The 11,083-nt window shown below is 34.2% G+C and overlaps 1 protein-coding gene across 2 annotated transcripts in view; it reads right to left on the bottom strand.

Annotated features, from left to right (window-relative positions):
• Positions 1-5,503: 5,503 nt before the first annotated feature.
• Positions 5,504-11,083, bottom strand: part of LOC142337910 (uncharacterized) — a 218,721-nt gene continuing 213,141 nt past the window's right edge. For both annotated transcript variants that reach the window (XM_075387545.1, XM_075387546.1), the window contains exons 3-4: positions 7,401-7,544; positions 5,504-5,781 (exon numbers count right to left, since the gene is read on the bottom strand). In XM_075387545.1, coding sequence (XP_075243660.1) covers positions 5,692-5,781; positions 7,401-7,544 — 234 coding nt within the window. In that variant the 3' untranslated portion in view covers positions 5,504-5,691. The remainder of the gene's footprint in view (positions 5,782-7,400; positions 7,545-11,083) is intronic.

The following is an 11,083-nucleotide window of genomic DNA, read 5'->3' as shown; positions in this document are numbered from 1 at the left end:
CAACGTTTTGAATTTAAACAGTCATTGCTTGAGTCAAACAGTCAAATAAAAAATTGGTTCTACAGTACTTTGAGTTGCAAAGCAGATTCTCTTAACTTTGAACATTATCTAATTTTTTTCTTTTTTTCTTTTTAATTTTTAGATATAAACTGCTCTCACTTTAGATTTGTTCAGTTATTATCACCGGAATCACTTGAAACCCAGAAAATAGAGAATTATAATATCACTTATATATATATATATATATATATATATATATATATATATATATTTATAAATTTCCAATTGAGTTTGAAACAATTGAGAAAAAACAAAACTATAAACCATTTAGAAAAACCCTGTTTGGCGGAGTGAACCCCCACGGATGCTTAACAACAACTTTTCGTTTCCCATTTTCAGTAAAAACTTGTTGCAGAAGTTATAGAGTCAAAAGACAACATCCTAGGGAACATCTAAACTTAGGATTTTAGACAGCAAACATAGCAAAAACAATTAGACAAATTTAGAATCAATCAATTAGACCAAATACAAAAAAGAAATGGCAAAGAGATGATATCAAAAAACAGGAAAAACGAAAACTTCCATTAATGAAAGTCACATCAAAAAAATTGCCGGAAACAGAAAAGACTCCAAAGTCACTCATATTTTTTTAAAAAAACTTTCAACAATTTAAACAATATTATACAGCAAAAAAGCAAACAGACATACTAATTCTGATTGTACAATTTATACTTCTCATGAAAACAACTCATTTTACAACTCAGCTTAAAAACTGTGATGCCTCAAACTTACTCTGAGCTAGTGTGTTGGGTTGAAACATGGTTCTAAGACTCGATTCTGAACTCCGTTTTCTTCTGCAGGCTAACTTATTCTGTTCAAGCCAGGAACGATCGGCGATTTAGAAAAAATATTGCACACCGGCTTATGGCTCACAACTGGTTTCTTCTGCATCATTTTTATCTCCTCTATTATTATAGCGCGTTCCATTACTGTTTATCGTGAGTTGCCTTTTATCGAAAAGTATGTCACACTGAGTATAAGATGACGTGCAATACGAGAAATGGAAATGCAGTTGATCAATAGAAACCAATTGCAGGTTGAATTTTGAAAAAAATACTCACCACCACTTACATACACTACAGCTTACAGTCTGTGAAAAAAGAAACAAGAGCTATATATTTTCAGAGACAATCTTCAACAAGTGCAAAGGCGATTTTGAAGTTGCAAAAATGTGCTGGAAAAGGCCATAGCTAAAAATAAGTCTAAAGGAGATGCGACGCCCACTTTAACAAGAAAATAGACACAACCAAAAGGTAACGACAATACAGCAACAGCGTTCTTAGATCTATCTAAGGCATTCAGTTCCATCCGTCACCAATGCGAACTCATGATGCATAAACCTTTTGTGTCTAGATGATTCTTGATAAAATCTCAGCAAAAACCTAATTTCAAGCAATCGTTTAAACAGGCAACGAAGAGCGATAATCATTAATGCTAATTTAGGGTTGTTAGAAATGACACAAGGTGTTCGGAAAGGAACAGTTTTAGTTCATCTCTTTTCAATCTACCTTTTAATGACCTCACCAAACCTTCATCATAAGAAATACTACAACACTGAGATGACGCACTCCTAATGAGCTCTCACGATTAAATTTCCAAATGCAAGGACGAGCGTTGAGACATATTTTGTTTTAGGTAACATCAACTACTAATCAATCCGGACCAAACTCAAAAGTTTTTTTGGTAGTTTCAGTCCTAACTAAGAGACAACATTACTATTGGTGAGCAATTAAATGGGTCAGATGCGTGAATTAAATATCAATGTCTTTGTATTGACCAGGAACTCAGTTAACGATAAAGTTTTTGTCAAAAGATGGTTTTGAGCATTGATTGCATATATGCGCTCAGAGTCAAAATTCTGACGGTATAACAAAAGGCCAATTCAAAGTTTTTTGTTCTCAGGTTCTCAGGGATATTCAATATTCTTCTGTCATAATTGAAACAACAATCAAAATAGTTCTGAGAATCGAATGACTGCTTTTGGCAGTTGCAATATGACTGCAGCAAATGCAGAAAGAACTGGACAACGTCCTAATTGAACGCAAGGGAGAAATACTCTCAACAAAATGCTCTGAATTCGCAGCAACAACAACGGAGTCTCATAACAATTTTAGAAAGATAAGTGCATTGCGCCATCAGTCTGTATTTCCAAAGACAAACGTTTGACTAAGTCTGAGATCTTAAACTCAAACATGGTATACTATGTATTTTGCTATTTTTTATTACAGCGCTGCCACTTACTGCAGAAAGTTTTCCAACTGAAACACAACGTCCAGTTTTGTCTCATGCTGGATTTCTAGCCTAATTTTGACATTTGTTTGAATTCGTTGTCTATTGTATAATCATGTATTCTAAATGTCACAAGCAGTTCACGTTAGCTGTTGATATATGGGCTAAGTCGTAATTTTTATTTTCGTTATGAACGAAATTTAGTTGATGATTGACTAATATATCAGGTTTTTGTGATTTAAAGCTAATTTAAAAGTCAATAGTTATTTCAGAAAACTATTAGTGAATTTTGATAAACCGACAAATATCACGCCATAATGATCCATATAATATCTCATTTGGTTGACATTTCTGGTGTTGTAATGTTTTCTTTAATTAATAATTTGCTATGCAAACAGAACAAAGTAACAACCTCAGAAAAGAGTCAAATGAGTTCAATGGTTCTTTTTTCCAAAAAATACTGTAAAAAGTATATTAGTTTGATGAAATGACTCATACTTAACGTTGAATAAAAACTTTCGAGGACACTGTTGTATACTTTTCATATGTGACGTTACTCTCTCACGCAAAAATTTCAACATTGATAGGCTTAGTTCTAGCTCATACATTCTTGCTCCCAATACAATTTCTTAATTGCTCCCAATTTTTGCTCCCTATAACACACCCAAATTTTTGAGACGACCTTGAAAAAGATCTCAAATTTTAAAGTGCTGGAGCTCATCGCGACTTGACATTAAGTCACTTAAAGGGGATTCCCATAAATTCCGGTAAATATGCTATCAATTGCTGCTGCCTTTAAATCTATTTTCCAGGAAGTTCTCCAACTAAAACACACCTTGCAGTTTTGTCTCAACCTGGTTTTTTAACCTAATTTTGCCGTTTGTTTGAATTCATTGTCTTTTGTGTAATCGTGTATTCTAATTGTCAAGATTGGTGCTGAGTTCACCCTAGCTCTTGATATAAGGGATGTCATAATTTACAATTTGGTTATGAACAAAGTTTGATTGATATTTGACTATTATATCAGGTTTTTCGTGATTTAAAGCTAATTTAAATGTCAAATAATATTTCAGAATTAATTTTAGTGAATTCTGATTAACCGTCAATTATCAAGCCATGATGCTCCAAATAATATATCATACGGTTGATATTGTTAGTGTTGTAATGTTTTTTTTAACCGAATAGGTTGCTAGGTAGAAACAAAACAATGACCTCAAAAAAGGGTCAAATAATTTTTAGCACTTGTATTTTCTCAATTCTTTGCCGTCAATTACTGCTACCTTCAGAATGTTTGCAGTTGCGTTTGCTAATTTCCGTTCTTTCAAATTTTACTGTCTTGTGATTTTCGAGTGATTCTTATTTCTTGAATCCTGCTACATTAGCGGTTTATATCAGATCTAGTTGAATAAAATTGGGTAACTCATTGTTCCGTTTCTCTTGTTTGGTTAGTAATACTGCCGGCACGCATCGCACAAAAACATCCCACTCGGTTACCTAAATGTACCCAATGCCGTAACTCCGATTATGCCAAAATACCGTGGTATTCCCATTTCACTCTCTTTGCAACTTTCATCAAAAATCATATTACACAGCAGCAGTCGGTATTAGCAGCATTTCTGGAACATATTTTACCGGATATTTGATCAGATGTTCAATCGTGATAGTTTCATATCAAGTCCCACGATTTGCTGAGTCATGGCTTGATGAACTTGTTAAACTGTTAGTTGGTTACATTGTTTTTGGTACTATGTGCATTTTTTTCTGGATATAGTTTTCAGATAATTTACCATGGGGTAAAATACTGAGTATACTTTGTCAACTTTGGCATATTGGTTATTTTGCCCAGGCCACTTTAAAACTCTGAATGAGCGCAACTAAAATTTCGTTGCCCCGATAGCATTTGAGATTCTTACAAATAGATCCCAAAATCTTCCGAAACTTCGCCGGAAATAATCGAAAGCTATTATTGAAATAGAGCTGGCAGATTGCCAGAAAATAGCCGCAATAGATTCGTAGATCGTCTTAAAAAAACAGTACAAAAGACAGACCAAAAAAATTCGTCTTCATTGAAGGCTGATCTGTTATACTTTGATTAAAAATCTGTATAATTTATTGCTGCCTCTATTAGCTAATCTCAAATAACCTTCTTTTAGAGTGACACACACCCATTTGACCTTATCTCTTTGAATTAAAGTAAATAAAAGTCAATTTCAAAGTGAGGAAGTCATTTTTGAGAGTGAGGTAAGTCAAGTGTGACCAAAAAATTAATCACGCGCATGAACAAAAAACTCGCTCCATTTAGAGCGAAAAATGACGTCACACCTGCAATTCAGTTGAAATTGCATGAACAAATGAACAAAATTGGCTGTGACGTCATATGGTCGTAACAAAAATCATGACGACGAAATAAAAAACTTAGCAGGACAAGTCCTGACGTACAATTCAAAGAATTTTCATTGACTAAACAGAAAAACTAGACCTAGAATGAACTATGAGTGAAATGCGAAAACCATTTTAGCAAAAATCAGATAAAAAAATAAGAAAAAACAGACAATCAACGTCAAAATGCCGCATGTGAACCAAAAAAACCACTAGCGAGAAATGAAAAATTAATTCAAACAAAAAACTAGGCCTAGAATGAGCTGTGAATAGATTGGGAAAAGCATTTAGAAAAAAATCCAATCCAAAAAATCGAAAAAACAGTAAAAATCAGAGTGAAATTGCCGCATGTGAACAAAAAACCACTACCGAGAAACCGAATTTTTGTTCAAACACCGTTTTCTCACTCTACTTTAAAATTAGAGCGAAAAAAATTCACGCCGCAAAACCACTCGCTTTTTCGCTTCATTTCCTGTTTCGGCGTGACCAAAATCACTACTCCAATTTGACTTCAAAAATCATGAAAATGTGTGAACAGATCTTAAAAAAAAGACAGCGCCCCAATACAATTCAAATTCTTTGAATTGTAAAAAAAACCAAGAGAAGGCCAATAATAGCCCCAGCTATCGCTGTGCGGCTATTAATAATGTTCAGGCAAGTTAGCAGCCTTGAAAATGTTGATTACCAAGATCACTTTTTAAATGGGACATTGACATTTCAAGCAGCTGTTAATTCAAAAAGTTCATTCAACCCATATAGCCAGTCACATTTTACTTGGCTACACGTTGTTGCTAATACTAGGCTAACTGGTGCAATTTTTCATTATGAAAACAGCGACTGTTAAAATCTAAATTTTTGACGACAAATGAAACTAATTTAAAATGTTTAATAGCCCATAAGTTTTGAAAATCATGGGAGTTCAGCTTGGAGTTTTTCGTTCAGTATCTCCTTGACCAGGAAAAACTAATCCCAGGGATCCGGCAAACTTCAACAGGTCGCACACAGTACATTCATATTGCAACCTTATGCCACAAAGTCCAACGGCCTGTTAAATCCTCCTTTTCTGTTCATGTACTGCCTGTAATTCCTCTTGATTGCAACGGCGGCTGCACTCTGAAATTCAACGCGAAAACTATTAAATGTCACACAAGCATAAAAACAATCATAAAATCTTTGATTCAGGAAAATTTTGACTCATACCCGCAGGTTGCAACTATATTAACTGCAACTACATTTAGAAAAAAAATTAAGACAGAACCCAACCGAATTTATCATTTAAAATCAACTTTCAAGTAATAAAAAACAAACCAAACCGACTAATGTAGGGCAAATTGTGGTGCGCCGGTGACTAAGGGAGGGGGTTGAACTCTTTAAGATGAAGAACCGCCATTTACAACCTGAATTTGTTTCTTAAAAGTTTCGGTGAACCGCACACTTAGAGATTAGTGGGGCTCTAAAAGAGCTGCTCAGCCACTTAATGCCCTCAGAGATTTACCTGTTTATCCCTTTTTGAGGACGCAAAAAGGGTCAGACGAAAAAACGGTTAAACAAAATATCGCATCGACCAGAGGACTAATATAATTGCTACAATCTTCGTTTGAGAACAATAACAAATGCTGGCCAGTTTTTGGGAAGCTTTTATTGAGTGAACGTGCCACGTCTGAATTTCAGTTTATACACAATATTCACTCGTTGACAGAACTTAAACTATATTAGTCAATATTTTTGACCGTTTCTTTTGATTTTTTTCATGAATTGTTGTTGATCAAGACTTCATCATTTGTCATGAGAAGCACTGGAATTTTAAGAACCCTATGATCGAGTTGAACAAATTTCAAGTAAGACTGAATTTAACGCAGCCGATACTTGGCAAAATTATCCCGCTTTTATCCGTAGGAAAACTTTGTTCCAGTATTTATTGAATGCAATTAAACTAATAAAATTTTATCAAAAATCTGTCAATTCATACTGAACTAAAAAAGTGTAGACTGATGAAGATTTCAAAAACAGACAAATTACCATGTGAAGTTGTCATTTGAGGGTATAGTGGTATCAATGAGTCTAATCAAAAGAAAGTTGTCACAATTGTCTACGAGAAAATCCAGATCAATAGTTATCCCCAATCAAAAAAATTGAGTAAGCGGCAACTTTTTGCATCCCATGGAAAAGGCCAATATTCAAACACGACGTTCTCTTCAGTTACGTTTCTCATTTTTGGCCATCAGAGCAAATAAGCGTCTGAACTATGTTCACATTACCACTAAAAAAATCGAAAATTACTTATCTATCTTAGCTCGGCAAAATACCGTAGCAAATTCTCGTAAAGCTTATACCCTAACCACGTAATGCTACATTTAGAACGCTTAATTTAGTTAATTACTTTAGCATCTCAAAAACAAAGAAGGCTTCAATGCGAAGCTATAGTTGTTCCTACTATTGGATCTGTACCCAATTGAAAACAGAAATTCAACATCAGTCTTGCTAAATTTTATCAATTTATTTCTTTTCAGCGAACAGAATTGTTTTCACTTCTTCAATTACACGGAGCGGAGTGTTACATTCCCTATCGCAGATTACTGAGCATAAAAATTCCAAATTCGCAAAACTGATTTTTGCAGAACTATTCTCTCCACACTATTTGTAGTAGTCTTTCAATATACATAGAATTGAACTAAACGAATTGATTGGGAACCAACATAGTAGTTAATAGATGATATATTGTCATATCTAACCTGGTTATCAGATTGATCAGTCTGTGAGTTCTTGGTGGTGTCGAAATTACAAAATCCCATGACCTTCATCATCTCCTTGTCTGCTTCAGACATGTCCTCCACTGCCACCACATTCTTACTCACTTTGTGGTTAGACACCATCTCCTAACACAGAAATAGGAAATCAAATCAGTATATTAAAACCATTTCATAACCTGTTCGCTTTCAGGTCCTTTTCGAATAACTTCCTCTTTTATAGTGTTGGTTGAATAAATAATATTTATTTTACTCTTGCAGCCTAAAGAAGTTCAATTCAACCACTACAAAACTAATATATTTCTATCAACATTTTAGAAAGGAAAGTCGAATATCAACCGCCAATTAACATACAGCAAAAGAACATCGAAAAAGTCAACATAAATGAAGAGAAACAATATGAGGCAGAAATAAATACAGCTAATGATTGTCTTCAACTGTCCTAATAGTTTCAAAGAAAATTATCGATAATATACGGCAGGTTCTTTCTTTTTGTAAAGGAAAAACATAGCTGGCAGATTGCCAGAAAATAGACGCAATAGCTTCGTAGATCTGCAGTCTCAAAAAAACAGTAAAAAAGACAGACCAAAAAAATTCGTCTTTTCATTGAAGGCTGATATGTTATATATATTTTGATTAAAAATCTGTATTAGTTTTTGCTGCCTCTATTAGCTGCTCTCAAATAACCTTCATTTAGAGTGACACACACACCCATTTGAGCTTATCTCTTGGAATTAAAGTAAATAAAAGTCAATTTCAAAGTGAGGAAGTCATTTTTGAGAGTGAGGTAAGTCAAATGTGACCAAAAATTTAATCACGCGAATGAACGAAAAAACTCGCTCCACTAAGAGCGAAAAATGACGTCACACATGCACTTCAGTTGAAATTGCATGAACGAATGAACAAAAAGCAGATTTGAAGTGGTTGTGACGTCATATGGTCGTAACAAAAATCGCGACGACGAAATAAAAAAACATAGCAGGACAAGTCCTGACGTACAATTCAAAGAATTTTCATTGACTAAACAGAAAAAACTAGACCTAGAATGAACTATAAATTAATTGAGAAAATCATTTTTGAAAAAAAAATCAGATACAAAAATAAGAAAACATAAAATTAATGTTAAAATGCAGCATGTGAACACAAAAAACCACTAGCGAGAAATGAAAATTCAATTTAAACAAAAAACTAGGCCTAGAATGGCTGTGAATGGAATGGAAAAACCATTTACAAAAAAATCCGATACGAAAAATCGAAAAAACAGTAAAAATCAGAGTGGAACTGCCGCATGTGAACAAAAAACCACTACCAAGAAACCAAAATTTTGTTCAAACACCGTTTTCTCACTCTACTTTAAAATTAGAGCGAAAAAAATTCACGCCGCAAAACCACTCGCTTTTTTGCTCCATTTCCTGTTTCGGCGTGACCAAAATCACTACTCCAAGTTGACTTCAAAAATCATGAAAATGTGTGAACAGATCTTTAAAAAAAGACAGCGCCCCAATACAATTCAAATTCTTTGAATTGTAAAAAACCAAGCGAAGGCCAATAATAGCCCCAGCTATCGCTGTGCGGCTATTAATAATTTTTCAAAGCATTCTAAAAATATAGACTAATTAAAGTAAGTATTATTTCTCAAAACCAATACATAGCTGGCAGATTGCCAGAAAACAGCCGCGATAACTTTGTAGATCTGCAATCTCAAAAATAAAATAGACCGAAAAACAAAAATTTCTCTTCTTTTTATTAATTGCTGGGATGTTACATTTTGCTTAAGAATCTGATCAACTTATTGGTGCTTCCGTTAGTTGCTTTCAGATAACCTTCAATTACAATGATATACACTCACTTTACTTTATCTCTTTGAATTAAAATAAAGTCATTTTGATAGTCAAGAAAGTAATCTCTGAGAGTGAGGTAAGTCATGCGACAAAAAGCAAAAAACATTTTCACGCAAATGAACAATTAACCGACCCAATAAAGGGAAAATCACATTGCATCACGCGCGGAACTGAGTCAAAACCGGTCGAATTGTTGAACAAAAAGGCGACTTCTCGAAGAGATCGTGACGCCATATGGTCGTATCAATAATATTCACGAAAAAACTTAGCAGGACAAGTTCTAGTTGCAATCCAAAAAAAATGAAACTACTAGAGAACTGACTATTGTCATTTTTTCAGCAACATCAAACTACGACAATCAGCAAACAAAATACATTATCTGGTATGCGCAAAAACAAACAAAAAACATAAAAAACAATTTATATAAAAGCTAACACTGCACGTCATTGGAGGGAGTATACAAAACAAAAAAGTTTTCTTTAAAACTGGTGAAGTCAAATTAAGAAAAAATAAAACTACACGCTAAAACACTTAACCAAGACAAGAAGTTATCAATGAGCCATCAGCAGTTCCTTTAGGTAAAAAAAAAGAAAACAAAATGAAGGAAAAACATTTAAAACAAATGGTATCCAAGTCAATGAAAACGATAGCTGACAGTTGAAGCCGATAAATTGACGACAGTTACGCCGCACTAGAAGTCCAATGCGAACAGTTATTTTCGAGAAAAAGCAACTACAAGGCCAGTGACAAGCAAAAAAAGTAGAAAGAACTTAAGGTCAAAAAAACCACACTATGATTTCAAATCAATAAATATATTCATCCTAGCCTCATCAGCCACCAATGAAGATTGTCAATAATTGGACTAAACTATGAAAAATCAACGCAAAATCTCGCTAATAGTTTTTGTCTCAAAACAAAAAGTGCAATTCATGAAAAACACTAACAGTGAACGCAAATCATTAACTATCACCTCATTAGATAACGAAGCGAAGAACCACAAAAAACTTCATGAAGAAATCGTTGATATTTTTTTAGAAACAGAGCATTTAGAACACTGCGTCAGAACGTTTTGCTTATTGATTGCATCTGTATTTTGAATGCTGTGAGAAAAAAAGATCCGTGAGATCTCATTTATATTCCAGATCTCCAACGTAGACGACACGATCACTCTTAAAAACAGAAACTTCAAAAATTTCATGCGTTTGAACTGATTTATGATATTTTTAACTGTTTTGGTTTTCATTTAACTCATTCCAATTACGCCTGATTGAAATTAATTTTACTTCTAGCTGAAAAGCTTGAACAAATTGAACCTGGTCAATGCATAGCAGAAGTCCTGAAAAACAATTTTGTAAAACTTTGGAAACGACTCGAAGGATCGTCCCCACCGAAAAGTAAGCATTTGAACAAACTCAGCCTAATTGTTGTGATAAACACAGTCTCCACGTGCACCCGGGAGGCTATTTAATTCTGTTTCAGCTCTTGATTGTAATTGTTTACTGTTGTGTCAGAGACCGGACTTTGTTTAGGTAGCCCCAGTTACCGGGGATTTCATATTCCGGCGGAAGAAACTTGCATGCTTCATATTCGACTATTGCAAACGGTGTAGTATTTAACGAACACTGAAGCCCTGACTTCCGAGATCAAACTTTTGGCGCAAGGATTCTTCGCAATTGTTTGAGTTTTGGTTACATTAGGTTATTTTCTCAGTCAACATTTGGCGCGAGGATTCTCCGCATTTGTTCGACTGATTTACTTGTCTTATAGTTATTTATTTAGATAAAAGGATTTAGATTATTTCTTTAATTAGGACTTATTCCGCGCTTA

This window comes from Convolutriloba macropyga, chromosome 4 (assembly GCF_964194025.1).
Source record: "Convolutriloba macropyga chromosome 4, txConMacr16.3, whole genome shotgun sequence".
Lineage (NCBI taxonomy): Eukaryota > Metazoa > Xenacoelomorpha > Acoela > Convolutidae > Convolutriloba > Convolutriloba macropyga.
Note: the sequence above shows the minus strand (reverse complement) of the source record. Positions and strands in the feature narration are given on the sequence as shown.